The sequence below is a fragment of the Phyllopteryx taeniolatus genome, chromosome 11, assembly GCF_024500385.1.
Source record: "Phyllopteryx taeniolatus isolate TA_2022b chromosome 11, UOR_Ptae_1.2, whole genome shotgun sequence".
NCBI lineage: Eukaryota > Metazoa > Chordata > Actinopteri > Syngnathiformes > Syngnathidae > Phyllopteryx > Phyllopteryx taeniolatus.
The window spans coordinates 25,521,411-25,543,702 of record NC_084512.1 but is presented as its reverse complement, the minus strand read 5'-3'; the positions used below and the strand labels follow the sequence as shown (position 1 = coordinate 25,543,702).

The 22,292-nt window shown below is 42.7% G+C and overlaps 1 protein-coding gene across 9 annotated transcripts in view; it reads right to left on the bottom strand.

The window, feature by feature from the left end:
• nvl (nuclear VCP like) overlaps nt 1-14,571 on the bottom strand; it is a 95,778-nt gene extending 81,207 nt beyond the window's left edge. For 7 of the 9 annotated variants that reach the window (XM_061789242.1, XM_061789246.1, XM_061789245.1 and 4 more), the window contains exons 1-6: nt 14,415-14,571; nt 8,408-8,482; nt 8,143-8,210; nt 1,874-1,926; nt 1,575-1,665; nt 1,412-1,454 (exon numbers count right to left, since the gene is read on the bottom strand). In XM_061789242.1, coding sequence (XP_061645226.1) covers nt 1,412-1,454; nt 1,575-1,665; nt 1,874-1,926; nt 8,143-8,210; nt 8,408-8,470 — 318 coding nt within the window. In that variant the 5' untranslated portion in view covers nt 8,471-8,482; nt 14,415-14,571. Of the gene's footprint in view, nt 1-1,411; nt 1,455-1,574; nt 1,666-1,873; nt 1,927-8,142; nt 8,211-8,407; nt 8,504-14,414 lie in introns of all 9 variants that reach the window. The other 2 variants (XM_061789243.1, XM_061789244.1) reach the window with 2 other exon arrangements.
• Nucleotides 14,572-22,292: the final 7,721 nt, after the last annotated feature.

Here is a 22,292-nt window from a genome sequence, read left to right as displayed (position 1 = left end):
GGCGGCACGGTGGACGACTGGTTAGAGCGTCAGCCTCACAGTTCTGAGGACCCGGGTTCAATCCCTGGCCCCGCCTGTGTGGAGTTTGCATGTTCTCCCCGTGCCTGCATGGGTTTGCTCCGGGCACTCCGGTTTCCTCCCACATCCCAAAAAACATGCATGAATCGGAGACTCTAAATTGCCCGTAGGCATGAGTGTGAGTGCGAACGGTTGTTTGTTCCTATGTGCCCTGCGATTGGCTGGCAACCGGTTCAGGGTGTACCCCGCCTCCTGCCCGATGACAGCTGGGATAGGCTCCAGCACGCCCGCGACCCTAGTGAGGAGAAGCGGCTCAGAAAATGGATGGATGGATGGATAATGCACAATTTTTTCCACGAAAAAATTGTCAAAAGTAAATAGTGCGCATTATACATAGGTATAGGGGGAAATGTATATTTTAAAAAAAAACATTCATACTACATAATGCACAATAACAATGCAAATATTAATTTTAACTGACCCCATAACATCTTTGTCATCTGACCTTTAAAAGATTGTACACCTGCTGCATTTCCTATTTCGCTCTTCAGAATGAAACGAGGCTAGCACGCGGCAGGTGCATGAGGACCGTTCAGGGACACTGCGTAGATGGGAATGAATGCGTTCTTTTGCAATACAGTACACAATTGTAAAAATTTATTACCAGGAAAAATTTTATCAGAATGCTCTCGTTAGTTACGATGACCCTGTGATATGTAAAGTTTTTTGTAATACAAGAGTTGATAAGATAAAATAGTTTAATATAGTCAGCCAGAGCTGCGAGGAAGGCAAAGTTATCAATGTCCTTTCACTATCGTTCCTGTCATACTGTGCCGCATCTTTTTGTTTGCACATTAAGGACAAAAGTCTTTTTGTTTTAATCCCTCATTTTAAAAAACCCTAAGCATTCAAGTTTTTCCTCATATTTGTGAGATTGTATGGCGAAAGCTGCACCTGGCTACTAGTGTGGACAGAATGGGTGGCAACAATGAGGAAATGAAATACCAGGAATTTGAGGGTAATAGCCCATCAGCAACATTGAAAAAAAAATGTGTTCATTTTTGGACAGGTGAACGTTGTTCAAAATTTGGAATTATGAACTGAACTAGTTCATTTTTGGAACAATGAACTGAACTTTTAACTAGTTTGCGGAGAAAATTAACTTACTCAACACTGATCCTGTATTTCACATCGCAAGTTTAAAAAAAAAAAAAAAACGCAATGTAATTTTTTTTCAATATCGTCCAGCCCTAAATGCAATATAGTATATATATTTTTTAAAACAGATATTTGACATCGCATGGAATACTACCATGCAGATTTGATTGAGATTCGTATTATGTTATGATAATGCTTTTTCTCACTGTGGATGGTGACAGATATAAAAACTTACAGTTTTGTCCAGCATATCTTCTGAGCTGTTGCAGCTGTCGTCACTGTGAACACCAAATGCCTTGATGAAAGCACGCCCTAATGTCCCCACACGTACACATCCACATGCGCGCACACCACCATGCACAGACACAGACCTCCATGCACGCAAGTACACAAATTACCCAGGTTCATTGTGGATGTGCTTGGCTCGCTTGGCCACGTGGGTGTTTTCCAGATCATTCAGTCCATACTCCATTTTTATTGCTTGGTACACTAGAAGCAAAACGATAGGGAAATCTAATTGGGTAAGCTAAAATCTTATGTACTGAAATAAAGTACACTTTCAAATCTTTTTCTAATAAAGCAACTGAAAGTCACAACATTGTCTAAACTCCATTTTTTTCACATATAAAGACAGTTTACATGAAAATTACAATCAAGCAAAATACAATGAAACGGCACTTATCCTTATCCTACTTACCTCTCTCAACTTGAATTCGGAATGCTGTCTTGTTTCTTCTACCATACTCCAGTCTACAGACATCAATCAACAAACAAGAGCTTTAAATCAGCACCGTAAGAATGACACCCCAGACTCAAGTAAAAAAAAATAATAATAATTTTGATTTAACAACAATTACAATGAAAAGATATAAAGCAGATTAAGTCTAAACATTACTGATGTCACAATATTCAGGATATCACAATATTGCTGTTTGAAAAGTGCCTTAATATCGCAGTGGTCTTGTCTCGGAATAAAACAACGACCCTTTCTGATTAAAATTTTGCTTTGAGTCAGCTATACAAAGTTGTTTCGCCGAGCAGCTACAGCGCTCCACTTCCTTATTACAATATATATAGTACGCCACAAGAAATACATTGACGATTGGGTGACTGGCCCACGTGACCGAAATACTGCGTATGGATGTGGAAGCAATGCGGATGTAACGACCCTAGCCGAATTTACCGTTTATTTATATAAGGGCCGTACATTAATCACCTGATTTAAAAAAAAAAAAAAAAAAAACAATACAACTAATACCAGTTGCAGGACACATTGATCAAAGACACTGATTGCATTTCGGGCCCCAACTTGCTCCCGAGGCCACAGCGTAACTGCTACGCCTGTCCGACCGAGCATCTTTTTGCAATCGATCAAGCGGTTGTCTAAAGTCGAAGGTCATGGGTGGAAGAACATCACATGGAGAGGGAATAGCTCCTCACTTCCCGTTAAACTTGGCCTCATCGAAACATATCCCTCCATCAAAACCATTCTATTACTATAGTCCCAAAAACGAAATAAAATAGGTCCACTCCATAAAACTATAGACATCAATGCAAAAATACATCTTAGATACTTCCCTGTCTTCAAATGAAATGTCCACATTTCAAATCAAAACATATTAGATGGCTGCTAAGAAGAGAAGAAGAAAAAAAAAAAAAAAAAAAATCATCTTCAGAGGTGGGTAGAGTAGCCAAATATTGTACTCACGAATACTGTTACTTTATATGACTCAAGTTAAAGTACTCCAAATAATTACTTGAGTAAGAAAGTACTCAGTGAAAAAGTACTCAAGTTCTGAGTAAATAGTGAGTAACGAACGTCAAATAAAATACAAATTACTAAAAATATAAATGTCAAAATTCAGACATTGCTGTACAATATCACTTAATATGAAACAAAATCTTCATAAAATAAAATCTTTGTAAAATAACAATATATGGCAAATTCAGGTCTTATACTATACTGTTTCTACTTGTTAAACAGCACAATACTGTAGGGCTCAGCAGGCATATTACAAAAACAGGAACAAGGCTGCAGTAGATAAAAAAACTTTTACACACACCTGTTTAAAAGCCAGGTTTTTTTGTTGTAAAAGAATATAAATCATTTTAAAACTTTTCCCACTTCTGGTTGACTTAGGTTCGAGATGCGAACAGGGACAGAAGCTTTCTGAATCAGATGCCATGTTTTACCTCATGTATAGGGCAAGTTACTGATAACTGTGTATCGCCTGTGGTGTAATCTGTCCGAGTTGGCCAAGAGGAGGTTGTCAGGTTGTGGTCACGAGCTGGGTTCTACAACGGCCTCCACAAATCAACCACCCTTTGACAAAGATCTAGAAGAGTGCAATCTGGAAGACCAACAACACAACCGTCTCCTGCGACCCACAGCACAGCCCTCCACGCGCAGCACTTCTGCGGTCCACGCCCCTCTTCTCACACAGCCTAATGCAGTGTCACAACAAGAGCAGCCGCCTCCCTCCGACATTGCCAGAAGATGCTTCCATTGTGGAAAGAAGGGACATTGGGATCAGAGACTGTTCGAAGGAGGAAAAAAAAATAAGGGCTCACTCATGGTGGCGATTGATGGTGGGGGACCCAGTTTGTCCGACCTCTGGCTGACTCCTGGCAGCGCCAAAGACTGAGCGGCGCTTAACCGCCGATATACAGACACACATGCATTCAACACTGCTGTTTCTTTTTATTTTTTTGCAATGAAGACACGCTTGGCACTGATCACACTGCTTTGTTTAGGCTAGTTATTTCACTTCCAGTCACCACCAGACATTCATATACACACTTATGAAGTTAATGTATGCCACTATGAAGTATCATTAATAGATCCCTTTGAATTAGAAAGATGTCCTCCCCCGCTCCAAGACCAGTCCAAGTACAGAATTGCCATTGTATTTTGAGCTCTCCACGCTGCTGTTGTTTTTTTTTTGTTTTTTTTTTGTTGTTGTCATGATAACAAAAGATGAGGGATAAAGATAAATTGAAAATTGAACTACCTGAAATGTAGAATTATTACTAATTATTATTATTATTATTATTATAATTGTCTGGATGAAAACGCCTTCGTGTGAGTGACTGTGCGGTCTGCTGATTGCTGACGTATTGGGAGTGTTTGTGTATGTGCGTGATGTTGGAGAGATGAATGCTGGAACCTTGGCCAAGTGTTTGGTGAAAGTGCGTTATTTGACTGATTACAGGAAGAGCTGTTGTTCGCTGTGGATACTGTATGTATCTGTGTGAGTGTTATTACTTATGCAATGTGTTGTGAGCTGTTGCTGCAGGAGAAAATAAGTTGTGGGGAAAATTTGGGGGGGAGGATTGGTGATTAACTAGTGTAACGGTGTGATATTGTTTCGCAAGAGTTTTGTTTTTATGAAGTCGTGAGAATGAGGCCTCGAGGGAGTAAGGGAGTACCGTATTTTCACGACCATAAGGCGCACTTAAAAGTCTTACATTTTCTCCAAAATGGACGGGGAACCTTATAATGCGGCGCGCCTTATGTGTTCACCGAGTTCCAAAATCTGTAAATGTTGTTGTGTGACTTTAATGAGAGCTCCGCTTAACTGACTGGGAGCATTTCCTGCCGACACGCTGCTTATATAGAGGAAGGCGGATGTGACTGAGGACACCATGCGGATGTAAAGGGGGAAGGGTGCGCGTGACAGAGGACGCTAAAGGCACGCCCCCAGTAGGTATATAGTTCTGGTATGTGCACCGGTTTGGCTAAGGACCCCCGAAAATGGCACCTACGAAGAGACACGCTTACGAAGCACAGTTTAAACTGCAAGCTATCAGTTACATGGAGGAACATGGGAATCGAGCAGCCACGAGAGAATAAAAGATCAACGAATGCATGGTTCGCAAGTGGAGGAAGCAGGAAAACGAGCTTCGCCAAGTCAAGAAGACGAAGCTGAGTTTACGCGAGGCGAGGTGGCCCGAGTTGGAAGACCAACTCGAGCAATGGATTAATGAGCAAAGAACAGCCGGGAGAAGCGTCTTCACAGTCACCATTCAACTCAGTGCAATAACTCTGAGCTTGCCATCATTCCGGGAGGCTTGACGAAGGAACTCCAACCGCTGGACATCGGTGTAAAGAGGGCGTTCAAAGTGAAGTTGCGAGCGGCGTGGGAGTGATGGATGACAGATGGCAAACACTAACACTAGCTAAGACAAGGAGGCAGCGCCGGGTGAGTTATGCCACAATTTGTGAATGGATTGAGGATGCTTGGGCTAACGTGTCTGCTTGCACTGTTGTTCGAGCTTTCGCAAAAGCCGGCATCATTTCTGAGGAGCCGCACGTCAACAAGACAGACTCCGACAATGCCTTTTTAAGAACATTGTTTTAGCATACATGCTACCGTATGTTTTACCAGGCCGGCCCTCAATAATACGGTGCGCCTTATGTATGTGTTAAATACAGAAATAGACCCCGTAACTGAGACTGCGCCTTTTAATACCATGCGCCTTATGGTCATGAAAATACGGTAGCCTACTGATAACAAGATACATTCCATTGGGGGGGAGAAGGAAGCTTCTCAAAATCTTAGTATCGTGCAACTCAACGTTCAAACGAAATAATAATATTGATTGAATTAAGTTATTAGATTGGGATAATTATCAGTGTACATTCAAAATTTATCTGGTACAATTTTAACATTTTCAACAAAGATGTTTAATCCTTAAAAGGGATGGTATATGCTGCATACTGGATTTCATTACGATATTTTGAGAAGATTTTATGATTTTCCTTTTTTGTGTTGTGTTGTCTCTTCGCCCAACCAAAACGCTGCACACTTCTCTGGCGGACCAAACTTCAGCGCGATTAGAAGGATGTAATCTTTTTGTTTCTGTCGGCGCACGACTAAAGGCTTCTTTATACTCGCGCGGACGGGCGACACCCGCTGGCGTTTGAGAGATACTGCGAGCCGAAAATATATTTTTTTTTAAATAAAAATAAAAAAATAACCACTGCCCACAGGTTTCACCCGATTTAAATGTTTGTTATGATATTTTATGAACCCTATACGAATGTCCAAGTGTATACCAGGATACAAATGCCACTGATGATTGTTTTCAACAGCTCTGCTGTCAAATCTGTTTCTCAATTGAATCAGATGCCATGTTTCACCTCACGTCTGCATGACAATGCAAAAGATGGGAAATAATTAATCGTTTATTCCACTGGTTTAGCGGCTCCAACTACCCGAGACAAATTCCTTGTGTGTTTTTTGGACATACTTGGCAAACAAAGATGATTCTGATTTAAAACCGACATCGGGTGAGACACTTGTTTTTATATATGGTCGTTTGACTCAGTCTTGGGTGCTTTTTTGATAAGCTACACTCTGTTCCATTTCACCATTCTCAGGTGTCTTGACTCGTGAGACGTCAGCTTCCCCCACACAAGAAGGGTTTTGGTCGTAAATACTGAACACGTTCATTATTTAAGATTGTCGGCTCCGACCTGGTTCAGACCCTAAAATCGGGACGAATCCACTCTTAACACATACCAGACCTAAGGACAATCTTATAGGAGACGTTTATAAGCAGAGGTTTGTAGTAACGCGCTACATTTACTCCGTTAAATTTACTCAAGTAACATTTTGGATAAATTGTACTTGAGAGTAGGTTGAATGAACCATACCTTTTACTTTTACTTGAGTATTAATATGAAGAAGAATCATTTTTACTCCGTTACAATTACAACATGCTGCTCGCTACTTTTATTTATCCATTAGTGCATGCCCGATCTATTTTTAGACTTCATAAATCGACTTGAGAAAACACCTTGCGGTAAATTGCAGATGTCTGTCTCTGTCTCTCGAGCACGCACACACACTTTCAAGCCTGGTCAGCAAACAGCTTCTTCATTCATTTAAGTGAATAAAGGAAATGTTTATGTAGGGCCCAACTCATGTGTTCTTGGTTTTTGGGGAGTTTAAAATTTAAATAGTGGCAGGTGTATGTGGATTCCCATATATTATTTTATACATTTTATTTGACGTTCATGCTCAGATTTATTTATTTTTATTATTATTTATTTTTATTATTATTTATTTTATTTTATTTTATTAAATCAGAAGTTATTCACGAGTTACTCGAGTTTTTGACTGAGTACTTTCTTACTCAAGTAAATATTTGCGGGGCTACTTTTTACTCGGCTTTACAGGATTTTTGGGGCCGATCACAGAGTTTAAAAAACGATAACCAATCACAAGATGGAAGAATCAGAATCATCTTTATTTGCCAAGTATGACCAAAAACACAAGGAATTTGTCTCCGGTTGTTGGAGCCGCTCTAGTACGACAACAGACAGTCAATTGAGTGTCAGTCTTTAAATGACCTGCTCATTTACTGTATATACTTGTGTACTTAATTGCTCAAAAAATTATATTTACAATAAATAATGTATCTTTGTTCCTCTATTTATGCCAGTGATGCATAGTGACAGACAGAACAAATGAATTGTCTTCTATTAGATGGCAGAAAGTAAATACGGTAATTAATGTATCCACTTTTTGTGACATTTTTGTTTGTTGGTGTCCCGTGAGATTTTTCAATTGTAACTGCCAAAAGACACGCGACAAGGCTTAAAATAAACTAGCTTTTGGAATCAAAGATACTGTGCACGATGGCGACGGGGAGTAAATGTCTTTTGCGGAGCCGATGAATGACGTCATTGATCGGATCGGCGAATTATGACTAAGCCGATCAGCCGATCAGTATAAAATGGTAATTGTCGGCAGATACCGATAAGGCCAATAAAATCGGTGTAAAGTCTACTTTTTACTTTTACTCGAGTCATATTATTCTAAAGTAACAGTCCTCTTGAGTACAATATTTGGCTACTTTACCCACCTCTGCTTATTACACATAAGATTGTCTGGCGTGGGGAAGGGGAAGAATCGGAACAAAAACGGGCCGATTGTCTTTGTGTGTCCTGGGCCTTACCTGTACTGTTTTTGAAGTTCTAGGGCTATAGAGCATAGATCCACTTCATTATCGCTGGAAGCCAAATACTGAAAAACATCAATAACAACATAAAGCAACAAAGATAAGGGTTACGTACAAGGGTGTCCCGATCCGATATTTGAGATCGAAAATCAGTCCGATGTCAGCAAAAAAAAAAAACAAGTATCATAACCAACTACCCGCCCCCAAGTGTGGGAGGTGGACCCCCCCCCCCATTGGGAATAATAAAACTATTGGAACATACCTGTTCCAATCTCTGTCGAAGCCGAACATCCAGGTACCCACCACCTCGGTTCTTCATGTCCATTTCATTTATGAGCTCCAATGAGGTTTTCAGGACAGTAAAATGAGAAAGAAATGTTAAAATTGCCAATACGTCTAGTTTCTTCGTTGTAACTGATAAGACTTGATAAATCTAATCCACCAAAGAACACCAAACAAGTCGACGGCAACAGTAGAAAAAGCTGTTATGCAAAGGCAATTAAGAGCTAGCATATTTTACATGGAGGCTACACATACTCAATTTATGTTCTTTACAAACTCACATTATGTTAAATAAACACGCTATCAACTGTATCAGAATCATCTTTATTTGCCAAGTATGTCCTAAACACACAAGGAATTTGTCTCCGGTAGTTGGAGCCGCTCTAGTACAACACTTTGGAGACAACGACATTGACAAAAAACAATTGTGCAAAAAGATGCAGAGTCCTCTAGCACTTAGAGCAGTACGAATTACTAATATTGTAATAGACCGGCGCAATGACCACTGTGCAAGGGGCGCTGACACTTCAAGGAGTGTATGCGGTTAAAAGTGACGAGTAGTGCGATAATCTGGGACAATGTTGGTTGTGCAAATGTTACAGATACTCCTCAAACAGTGTGCAAATGGAGCAGATGCTACTCTGGCATGAGTGGCCAGTATATGCAACTAGTGCAGCATTGATCGGTAGCGCCGACCTGAGGGAAGGAGCTGGAAGAGCTGGTGACCGGGGTGCGGAGGGTCCAAGAGGATTTTGCACGCCCTTGTCTTAGTTGTGGCAGCGTGCAAGTCCTCAATGGTGGGTAGGGGGGTACCGACAATCCTTTCAGCAGTTTTGATTGTCCGTTGCAGTCGGAGTTTGTCCTTTTTTGTAGCAGCACCAAACCAGACTGTGATGGAAGAACACAGGACTGATTCGATTACCGCTGTGTAGAACTGTCTCAGCAGCTCCGGTGGCAGGCCGTGCTTTCTCAGAAGCCGCAGGAAGTAAATCCTCTGCTGGGCCTTTTTGAGGACGGAGTTGATGTTAGTCGCCCACTTCAGGTCCTGAGAGATTGTAATTCCCAGGAACTTGAAGGTCTCGACGGTTGACACAAGGCAGCTGGATTACGTGAGGGGCAGCTGTGGCGAAGGATGCCTCCTGAAGTCCACGATCATCTCTACAGTCTTGAGCGTGTTCAGCTCCAGGTTGTGTCGGCCGCACCACAGCTCCAGCCGCTCGGCTTCCTGTCGATATGCAGACTCGTCACCGTCCTTGATGAGGCCGATGACAGTGGTGTCATCTGCAAACTTCAGGAGTTTGACAGTCGGGTTCCCTGAGGTGCAGTCGTTCGTGTAGAGAGAGAAGAGCAGCGGAGAGAGGACACAACCTTGGGGCGCCCCAGTGCTGATGCTGCGTGTGGATGAGGTGGCCTCCCCCAGCCTGACCTGCTGTGTCCTGCCCGTCAGAAAGCTGTAAATCCACTGGCAGATGGCAGGTGAGACGCTGAGCTGGAGAAGCTTGGATGAAAGGAGTTCAGGGATGATGGTGTTGAACGCTGAGCTGAAGTCCACGAACAGGATCCTCGCGTAGGTCCCCGCACTGTCGAGGTGTTGTAGGATGAAGTGCAGTCCCATGTTGACTGCATCATCCGCAGACCTGTTCGCTTGGTAGGCAAACTGCAGGGGGTCCAGCAGGGGACCTGTGACACTCTTGAGGTGGTCCAGCACGAGACGTTCAAAGGACAGATGTCAAAGCGACAGGCCTGTAGTCATTCAGACCCGAGATTGCAGGTTTCTTGGGGACTGGAATGATGGTGGAGCGTTTGAAACAGGATGGAACTTCGCACAGTTCCAGAGATCTATTGAAGATCTGACTGGAGCGAGCTGGTCTGCGCAGACTTTGAGGCAGGATGGGGACACATGGTCCGGGCCTGCCGCTTTGTTAATCTTTTGTTGTTTGAAGATGCGTCTCACATCCTGTTCATGAATGGTTAACATAGAAGTCAGAGGTGTGATTGTGGTCGCGGGTGCGGCCGGATCGGCCGGGTGGGTGTGTGGTGTGAAAGTGTCCTTTTCAAATCTGCAGTAGAAGGTATTCAAGTCGTTGGCTAGTGTGCTATTGTTCTCAGCTTGGGGGGGATCGTCGCTTGTAATTAGTCAGCAATTGGAATGCATGCCAGACTGATTTAGAGTCGTTTGCGCTAAACTGCTTTTCCAACTTTGCTGCATAGTTTCTTTTTGCAATGTTAATTTCTTTAGTCAGCTGGTTTCTAGCTCGATTATACAGGGCCCTGTCCCCGCTCTGATATGAGTCCTCCTTAGCTTGGCGAAGCTGCTTAAGTTTAGCAGTGAACCACGGCTTCTTGTTGTTGAATGTGCGAAAAGATTTTATTGGTACACAAACCTCTTCACAGAAACTGATATAGGATGTGACACTGTCCGTATATTCATCCAGGCTGCCAGCTGAATTTTCAAAGACACTCCAGTCTGTGCAGTCTAAACAGCTTTGAAGTTCCATCTTGGCTTCATTTGTCCACCTTTTCACTGTTTTCACTGTAGGCTTCGCGCATTTAAGTTCTTGCCTATACGTCGGTATTAAGTGAATTAAGCAGTGATCAGACGAGCCCAGGGCTGCACGAGGAATAGCACGGTATGCGTTTTTTACCGTAGTGTAGCAGTGGTCTAAAGGATTATTTTCCCTGGTAGGACAGTCGATGTGCTGCTTGTATTTAGGGAGTTCGTGGTTGAGTTTAGCTTTGTTAAAGTCCCCGAGAATAATGAGGGGTGAGTCCGGGTGTTTTTTTTTCCAATTTCATTGACTTGTTCGGCGAGCGTTAGCAGTGCGGCGTTCCTGTTAGCTTGAGGCGGGATGTAGGCTGCAGTCAGGATGAATGATGCGAACTCACGTGGAGAGTAGAATGGTTTACAGTTTAAAAATAGCGACTCCAAATGCGGGCTGCAGTGTGTGCTGAGCACCGTGACGTCCGTACACCATTTTTCGTTGATATAGAGGCATATCCCGCCGCCCTTTGTTTTCCCCGATGATTCCATGTCGCGGTCCGCTCGATGAATGTGGAAACCGGGAAGCATAACGGCGCCATAAGGGTACAGCGTCGCAATGCCAGGTCTCCGTGAAGCACATGGCCGCGGAACGTCCGAAGTCTTTACTGGTCTTTAACAGAAGATGAAGCTCGTCCATTTTGTTGGGTAGGGAGCGTACATTCGCGAGGTGGATCGACGGGAACGCCAATCTGTGTCCTCTCTTGCGGAGTTTCACCTGAATGCCGGCCCGTTTCCCTTTGTGGCGCCGCTTCCGTCTCCATGCGCCGAAAACCGCGGACGCCGCTCCGGTGAGTAACTCGGGGAAAAAACTGAGCGGATTTTGCGAAAGTTGGTGACAGAAAGTCCGGAGTAGCCTCCTTGATGGTTAGCAGGTCTCCCCTTGTGTAAGTGAGTCGTGTAAGGTCTCCAAAGACGGACGAAAAACACAAAAACAAAAACAATACTAGAGAGCGCGTTACCGAGGCGACCACACTGGTAGGCGCCATCTTGGAAATTGACAATTAATTAGTACGTCGCTCCACACACCCTTCGGAACGTGGGAAGGTTAAAAGTATATTATTATTAATAAATATTTGTAATACAAGATAACCTTTATTAGTCCCATAATGAGGAAATTTGCACTGTTTCAGCAGCAATTGTGGACATAGGAAATATAAATGTTATATAAATAGCATGCAAGAGAAGAAATGTAAACCAAAGCCAAAACTATTGTCCATACATAAAGCATCTAATTCTAATTGTATACTTATCTTCTTGTATGCTAACTGTGAAAGAGGACACAGGAAACAATGTACACCTGCTGCATTTCCTATTTCACTCTTCAGAATGAAACGAATGTAGGCAGGTGCGCAGCAGCTCTGTGTACACTGTGTACTGTATTTTCACGACCATAAGATGCACTTAAAAGTCTTAATTTTTTTCCAAAATGGACAGGGCGCCTTATAATCCGGCGCGCCTTGTGTGCGCATCGAGTTCCAAAATCTATAAATGTTGTGTGGCTTTGATGAGCGCGCCGCTTTACTGACTGGGAGCATTTCCTGCCGACACGCTGCTTATAGAGGAAATGCGGACGTGACTGAGGACAGCATGCGGACGTTAATGGGGGAAGGGTGCGCGTGAAAGAGGACGCTAAAGGCACGCCCCCAGTAGGTATATAGCGCCGGTATGTGCATTGTGCAAAACAACATCGGTTTGACTAAGGACCCCCGAAAATGGCACCTACGAAGAGACACGCTTACGAAGCACTGTTTAAACCCCAAGCTATCAGTTACACGGAGGAACATGGAAATCGAGCAGCCGTGAGAGAGTTCAAGATCAACGAATCCATGGTTCGCAAGTGAAGGAAGCAGGAAAACTCCGGCATCATTGTTGAACAGCCCCCTGGCAACGAGACTGACTCCGACAATGACGAGAGGGAACCCACCATGTTTGATGGAGAACTCTGTTCATTCCGGCTTATGGTCGCGAAAATACAGTAATTCTTCTAAAAAACTAACAAAAATACAGATAATACTTCATGTTTTGATCATATGCGTAGAAGCAATATCACAAATTGTAAAAATGCATTATACGTGGGTAGGCGGGTTTTCCAGAATATTGAGGTCAACTTTGGGGGTGACAGAATCAGAATCAGGTAATTTAAAGGTTTTTTCTCTCCATGTCCCACGACAGCAATTTCAACAATGTATTTTTTGTGTTTCTAATGTTTCTAAACTCCACAGGTTGTGCTTCGAGGAGAAGTAGGGACTGGTTTCAAGGACAATGACAATCACACAACACCGCCACCAAAGAATAAAATACAGATGTGGATAAAACTTTGCTAGATTTTATACGCAAGTTAATAAAAACCTGGACTATTGAGCAAACAGTAGAGGAGGAGAATTTGGAGGGGAAAAAAAGTGCAAGTCCGGGAGCCTCATTTTTTCATGCATTTGTCTGTAAAGTCTGTACAGTTATACTTGTAAATAAATTATTTTTCTGTCAAAAGTACTTTTCAGTGTTGTTTTATGTTCAGATGTTTGAGATTGTAACCGAAGAAAACAAATCTTGGCGTCAAAGTCATTGTCTGCTTTGATGTGTCTGCTTTCACAAAAAAAGGCTGTTTTCTCATTTTTTTCCTCCAGAAACAGATTTGGCTGAAAGTAGCCTATGTTTGACTGCTGATTACTAAAGAACAGTGTAAGCGAGAGAAACTTTTTTTCTGATGAAAGAGGAGAGTATGAGCTTTCGGTGTTTACATCGTCATTGTACACAATATTGTGTGGGGCTTGAAAAATGAGTGAAATTGCTCGAAAATACCTGGCAGTCTTGGGGTTCCCTGCTCAGGAAACGGCTGGCAGTGAATGAGTTAAACATCACATTTCCGTCTCAACCAATCCGGGCATTTTTCCAACATAGTCAAGGTTTCAGTCACAAGTTTCTTCATGATTGACATTGATTTCTGGGCAGCACATTTTGGCTAATTTTCAACATTAAAAGTTGCATAAAATCCTTAACCCTTATCAGATTCTGACTCCGGCTCATTATATTTGTGTAATACCCATTGACGTCCATTTTGATATGAAGGTATTTAGAAGATAGCACATAAAACTCACTTAGTAAGTGTAGCGGCACATTTAGAGGAGCGGGTATGCATTTTCAGATGACATGATTTGCCAATCATGTTTACATTTTTTATGTGATGAAATAAGATTTAAGTCTACATCGTATTTTTCGTTTATTGGCGACGTTGAACTTTTCTGAAACGGTGGGGTGTAAACGTTTGTGAAACAGTACAAACACGCTAATCAAACGTTAGATTAAGATTTAAAATACACGTGTTCTAGATAGAAAGCTCTCTGGGTAAAAATATAAACAAACAGCACTGAGTCTAAACAACAAGAAAAATGCATGACAGCATTGCTATCCAAGGCAGTATATACCCTTTATTAATGTAACTCCTTACCTTTAGAATTCGAATCTTGGAGAATACTTTTCCGTAAAGACACAGTAAAGATGCTCCCCCGTTTCCGTTTCCGGTGCTGCTGCTGCTACTTCTTCTTCTTCTTCTGCTTCTTCTTCTGCTTCTTCTTCTTCTGCTTCTTCTTCTTCATTTCCGGCAGACTCGGAAAGTATAGTGAATTGCTGCCCCCCATTGTTTACGTGATGAACATCTATAACAGAGCCTGAGAAGCAGCGGTGTCAATCTCATGGCTAAGCGTCTTTAAAAAAAATAAAATAAAAAATAGGAATACAGTAATTTCCAGTACACACGGCCATCTTTTAACACAACATAAATACAGACGGCGGCACAGTGAACGACTGGTTAGCACACCTGCCTCACATTTCTGGGGACCGGGGTTCAAATCCGGCCTCGCCTGTGTGGAGTTTGCATGTTCTGTCTGTGCCTGTGTGGGTTTTCTCCGTCGACTCCGGTTTCCTCCTAACTCCCAAAAACATGCACAGTAGGTTAATCGAAGACTCAAAATTGTCTGTAGGTGTGAATGGTTGTTTGTTTGTATGTGGCCTGCGATTGGCTGGTGACCAATTCAGGGTGTACCTGCTTCTCGCCCAAAGATGGCTGGGCTCGGGTCCAGCACGCCCGCGATCCTAGTGAGGATAAGCGGTACTATTACAGACTACTATACAGCAAATGTCAATGTCACCAAACATATGTCAACAAAGCTGTGCACGAGTGCATCTGTCGCGTGTGCCGTGCACGCCATGCCGAGTGTCCCGGCCGCAGGCCGGAGTACCGGTGTAGATCATATCCTGTAGGCTGTAGCATGCGGTTATTATTCGTGACTTCGTCGGACCCTTGGCGTTGTGCCGTGTGCGTTGCGACAAACAATTGTTGTTATACAGCAGACGAGCCCTAAGTGGGTGGTCTCCGCCTCCCTCACCCCCACACCAGACGTGAACCAAAATGTGCAAAGCCGACAGATCTTTTCAGTGGAGGAAGGACCCAGCGGCACGACTACACGTGGTCACAGTGGGGAAATGGCAAAATATTAGATCTCGCAGACCATGCATTCATTATGCAAATGATTTGGTATACAAAATTGTTAAATAATTTTGTCCTTATGTATTGCAAGCATCATTGATTCTTGTTGTTGCCCCCCTTCAGAAAATGATCAAGTCTCTGTCACCTGACTTTGTGATTTAAACTTTATGCAATTAATGGATTAATTCATATTTACGGTACATATTATTTGACATGTGAACAAATGAGCGGGATTACGCTGTAAGAAAAGCATAAACCCTCCAACAGTGTGTGTGATTTAGGGCATTTCCTTACATGGATTGCCTTTGTGTAACTCTTGTTATGATGATTACTATTATTAGAAGCAATTGTTCCCATTGTTTTAGTGTAAATAATTACAAGCACATTCAGAAAATATTCCCATTTATTGATCATGTTCCAAATGTTGCAAATCATAAGAGCAATCAGAAATTCCTGAAAAAAAGAAGACATCAGTTTTCTCATTTATACATTTACACTTCCAGCTCAAAGTGGATCTGCACCATTTATAAAACAACTCTGTTAAGCCCTTGAAATCATTTTAAATTTACATATTCATCTGGAAATCTTGACAACCTCAAGTCACTCATCACACCATATAAACTAAAGTGGTATTTATTACTTTTTTTGTTGTTTTATTATTTTTTGAATGTTTTTTTTCCTATTATGTTTAGGGGAGGGAAACCGAGCCTCCCTCGCGGGGATAGGGGAATGAAACCGATCCCTCCCGATAATCCCCACTCCGGGATCGGGAAGGATGTGCGCGGTCCACCCGCCGCCCCTGTTGTTGACGGGCCATCTGGCCACGTTTTCCATAACGGGCCATCCTGACACATTTTTTGCTAATTATTTATTTTTTAATTATTTTTTTTTTAATTGTTTGAGTTTTTGTATTTTTTTTTTTTTAAATTTGTTGTTGTGTCAATCAGTTGTTTAATACATTTTGAGTTCGCCTTTGTTGTATCTATAATTATGATTTCGCCTTGGTTATATAAGTACTAATAGTTTACCCGAACTTAATGATTTATATTTGAATTATTTATTTATGTGGTTTGTGCTGCAATCAAATCGGTTTTAACCTAATCTATTTGGTTTTAGCCGAATCCAATTGTTCCTAATCTAATGTACTTGTTTGAATTCCAATTTCTATCTATGTGCGCTCTTGACTACGTTTCGTCTTAACTCAAGCCTTCCTCAGGTCTTCTCAAGAGATGTTACTCGTTTCCGACAAATAAAAGCGAAGTGACAAAGCTGGGGGTTCTTCCCTTTTTATACCTTCCTTGATTCTTGTTTTTATTGTAGGTTGTTATTCCCAATTTGTTTTTTTTTTACATTCTTTTTTTACTCTCTTATTGATTTATCTGTTACCTATTATCTAAAATTATTGAACCAACATGTTAATTATGACAAACTAATATATAAATAAATGTATAAATGCATAAGTAGATAACTTTAAATAATTCAATCTAACCCAAATAAGGAAGATAAATTCAGTTTACAACTAGGATTAGGACGAGGGTGAAGAGCCCCCCTCCCGTTGTATTGGGAGGAGGTGAATGCACGGTCCCTCCCCCAGTGTTCTCGTCCACCCCGGTACCGAGGTGGCTGGTCCCCGACTCCATATCTCCTGGCTTTGGGGTATCTGTGCCACCATCCCTCCGGTTGAGACATGTGACACACCATGGCTCAATACAGCAGCCCATTTGAATAGGTTTTATTTTTTGGGGAAGTATTTGTTTCCCTTCTGTGCTAATGTAAATTTCATTTTGTAGTTTTGCACCTTGTTTTTCCCAATAATTGCGTTCTTGTTGTGGAATACGCATATTGGCTATCAGTATAGATTGTAACATCTTTATTTATCATTAGTTTGCATGCCTCGGTTAATGCTACTAATTCAGCAGCTTGTTCAGCCAATTCCTGACAATCATGCTGCGTGCCTTCATCAGGTATTATTATTATTATTGTGTGGGACCTTAAGAGTTAATGGATGAAATAACACAATTGTGGAACTGCTCTCCACTGCCATCGAGGCTGCCACAACTGCTCTGACACAATGCGGTAATGCACACGTCACGCTGTCCAATTTAGTCGAAAAATAAGCTATTGGTCTTAGTTTATCACTGTATTGTTGTGTAAGTACGGAGGTCATGTAATAGCTTTTACAATCTACCATTTGAATGAATGGTTGATCATAATTTGGAAGGGCCGGCGGAGTACTGGACACCAAATGTTGTCACAGAAGGCCTTTTCTGCCTCTGTATTCCATTGAACAGGTGATGTCATTTTAAGGTTGTCTTCATACATTCATTTTGACAATGGTGCAACAATTTCTGCATAGTTTGGAATCCATGCTCTACAATAATTTGTCAGACCTAAAAATGACATCATATGTTTCTTCGTCTGTGATTTAGGGATTTTTAAGACTTTCCTGTCTTCTAATATAGTCCTTCCTCCTACACTTAAATTATGGCCTAGATATTTGACTTGCCTTTTACACAATTGAAAGTTATTTTTGCTAACTTTATGTCCCTCTTCTGCTAGATGATGCAGTAAGGCCAATGAATCTTTGATGCATGTCTCTCCATCTGGAGATGCCAGGAGAACATCATCTACATATAGTAAAATTTACTTCCTTTTTCTCTTTTGGACGCCATGTTTAGCCAGAAGAATAAGTCGTCATATCCCTCTTTTTCTATTTTTTATGTATTATTTTTGTGTCGAACCAATTTTTGCGAATTTAGCTTGCCAGCGAAACCGTATTTGGTTATCCATGTGTTTAAATGTTTTATTTTGGAAGGGTTTTGGAGTTGAACATATTTCCAGTCTTTACACGTTAAGCGTTCTTTTGGATCCCTTTTACTGTTATTTTTTCCCATTTTGTGAATTTGGAAGCCAGTTTATTTGCACGTAGAGTGACCTAAATACTGACTTTATTCAAAATGACAGGGTGACAATGAACGTCTGGGTATTGGTAATCCTCAAACTTCTACCCAACACGGGGCGGAGGATTCTTACATCTGCTTCCAAACCCAGTTGTCACTTACAATCCTGTCTTATACATTCATATCTTTACACATTCACACGATACTAGTAACGTTTTTAAAAACACACGGAAACACGGAATTTAAGTACGTACAGGATTCCGCAGTCCTCGCGGAATTTCTCGGACTCCGCCGTCCCTCTTTTACTTGCCAGTGACTAGTATTACACAAGGTTTATTCTTCCGCAGACTTCTTTGTCGCGCAATTCACTCACTCTTTAATAACGCTTTTTAAAAAAAAAATTAACTCACCAAAGTCGTGTTCAATCCTGTGGATTGTCGTCAACCTTCAGATCCCAGTTGAGGAGAACAAAGACCAGTCCCGTAAAGGTTCTTACTTGCCGTGGCCACGGTCTCTTAACTTGGAAGTCGGCTCCACAACTGGAATCCTCGGGTGTGATGACAACCGGCTCGAAGGACCAATTTAATGTTGGATCTATCTCACCCAACACCTATAAAAATAGACACAAAAGGAATGAAGACGCTGGTTTCTTTTTGCTCATGAGGAGGACGTATGGGAGATTGTTCGGTTACAGTCTCCTATCACGCTCTCAACAATCTCCCCCGTTGCTCCTGTATTTTATTTGAAATAGGGAGGTATCTAAGTTACAAGACATAACACACTAAGGGGAGGGTTTCAAGGTGGAGACATGAGACCAACACACCCGGCCACGTGTCCTTGGTCAAGGCGCCTCTCTCTGACGATTCCCGCTGAGTCATCTTCCAGAAGGCGAGACATTTTCCTTTCCCCCAAGGTCAGCAAGCAACCATCAAAATCGTCCACAATACCAATGCAAGCCAGCAAATAAATGATAACTTGTACAATTTATTTAACACAGTGTTTACCATCAAAAATGGGGTGTCTTCTTAGATGTAATAAATTGTTGTGCCGTTGCAGTAGTTGAATATTATCCCGAACTTTTTGGTTTCAAAAGTAACTATCCAACATTTGGTTGTGTATATGCTAAGTCAATTAAACAATTATACGGTTTCACAGTCATATTGGACCTCTGAGGAGGCTGACACAAATCAACACATTTGTGAACTCTTCATTAACTTCAAAAGTACAAGGTGACAACTCAAATTGGGATTTTTTTTTTTTTGGGGGGGGGAGGGGGGTATATTAGTTCAACACAGCTTTAAAACACCAAAAAAACACCAAAAAAACATGCATGAATTGGAGACTCTAAATTGCCCGTAGGTGTGAATGTGAGTGCGAATGGTTGTTTGTTTGTATGTGCCCTGCGATTGGCTGGCAACCAGGTCAGGGTGTACCCCGCCTCCTGCCCGATGATAGCTGGGATAGGCTCCAGCACGCCCGCGACCCTAGTGAGGAGAAGCGGCTCAGAAAATGGATGGATGGATGGATGGGTGGGTGGATAAGAAAGGAAAGTTGTTGTCCTGTTTGCGCTCATAACTTTCCTGCCGGTTGAACTGGTGGCGGGCTGAGCTCTGGCCCTCAGAGGCGTGCGGAACCGGTACGAGATGCCGGTAGTTGCTCGCAGAGTCTGTCCACCAACCGATCGTGGCTAGGAAAAGCGATCGACTTGTTTTTGTTCCAAATTAAAAGGTTCTCATGTGAATGTCTTATCTAATCAACCCAATAACAAACAATGTATCATTCAAATCAAATGTCTCACTTGTTCTTGTAAACCCCATTTTACAATAAAGGGTCCTAAACTCTTAATCATCTAGCTCATATATCATCGTATGGGCGCAAGTGATTGTGGATTCCTATCACTTCGTTACGAAGATCAAAAATATATGAAATAAGCTGTTACAGGTTATATATGTTTGCAAATAAGCATTGAGCAAGCAAATAACACTTGGTGACACTTGAGTGACCTCCACTATAGCGCCATCTTGTGGCTATAAATGTGCATGACTGGTTGACTTTAATTTAGTAATTCTTTTAGGCACCATCTGGTGGATATTTGTAATAATACAGTTTGAGTCAATTATAATAGAACTTCCTGAACCGATTAACAATCCAATTATATTCTGTATTATCAATTACTCATTTCATCTATTACATTATACACTTTTCACTTGACAACCTCCCGCTGGAAACCCACCACCATCCCCCACACCAGTTGGCCTCTCCCGAGTCCCCAAAGAATATCATGGTCTCTCGCCGGTGTTCAGTAAAGACCTGGCCATTTCTCTACCCCCTCACCGCCTTTACGACTGCACACTAAATCTCGTGCCGGGAGCCCCTTTTCCCTCTGGCCGTCTCTTCAATCTCTCGCGCCTGGAGAAAAAGGCGATGGAGGACTACATGCGTGATTCTCTGGCTTCTGGACTCATTCGCCCTTCCTTGTCTCCGGTTGGAGCTGGATTCTTCTTCGTCGAAAAGAAAGAAATCACTCTGCGCCCATGCATAGACTACCATGGACTCAGTGACCTCATCATAAAGAACAAGTCACCAGTACCCCTCATCGACCCGTCATTCGAACTCCTCTGCGATGCCCAGATATTCACCAAATTGGACCTACGAAATGCCTACCACCTAATCCTTATCTGAGAGGGGGATGAATGGAAGACCGCTTTCAATAACCCCTCGGACACTGAATATCTGGTCATGCCATTTGGATTAACCAACGCCCCCGCAGTCTTCCAAGCATACATCAACGATGTCCTCCATTTCATTTTTGTTTACCTGAACAACATCCTCATTTTCTCTCGCTCCCCCTCGAAAACCGTCTGTACGTCAAACCAGAAAAATGCGAATTCCACCTCTCCTCTGTACATTTTCTAGGCTACATCATCGCCAAAGGACAGTTGCAACCAGACCCTGCCAAAACCCAAGCAATCATTGACGGGCCCATTCCCACCACCCGGAAAGAACTGTTTCCTCAGATTCGCCAATGTCTACCGCCGCTTCAATTACAGCAAGGTCGCACTTCCCCTCACCAGCCTCACATCCACCAACTCCCCCTTTCAGTGGACCCCGGCAGCATCCCAAGCTTTCAGCCAACTCAAAACCTGTTTCCCATCACTAAAATAATCAATCCCACGTCCGTTCAACTCCAACTCCCGCAGTCTCGAAAAATTCTTCCGACCTTTCATGTGTCATTACTGAAGCCTTTCTCCACCTGCTCCCTGAGCCCTCCGGCCGTATCCCTCTGCCCCCGTGTTATCCAGCATTCCTGGATTTCCCGTAAGCTTATCCTGGACGACTCCCCGCTATCGGACTTTTATGGGGCTTACCCGGGGAAGCCTGGCAGGACGCCGGAAGGAGTCAGTTGAGAGGGGGGTACTGTCATGAGCCATCTAGCCCTCTCTCTCTTTCCAGCACCTTCCTCGGCCGTGCACCCGTCGCCAATCAGCCCTCGTTACCACCTGCACAAAAGCCTGCCAGATCCCAGAAATTCTCACCAGAGTATTGGAGCTTCCCCAGCGGTACAACGGCTCCCCAGTTTCCACGTAAGCGATGCAAACCCTTGTCATCGTTCTGACCTCCGTGTTTTTCCTTGTCCTCAGTGTTTCCTCTGTGTGATTACTGCCACCACGCCGCCAAGCCAGCCGCCTGTCCTCGTCACTGCCTGCCACCCATTCTCTCCCTCAACAAGCCGCCAGCGCAACTCAAGGACCATCTACATTTCCATTTTCAATAAACTGTTCATCACACCCTCCTCTCAGCCTCCGCCTGCTCTTGGGTCCAGTCTCTATCCGTGCGTGACAGACGGGACTGTTTCGTACTTGGATTGGGTGACTGAAACGGATGCTAGTGAAAGCTATCCCCGTGAGGACGAACGGCTACAATCACTCGTGAGTACGTT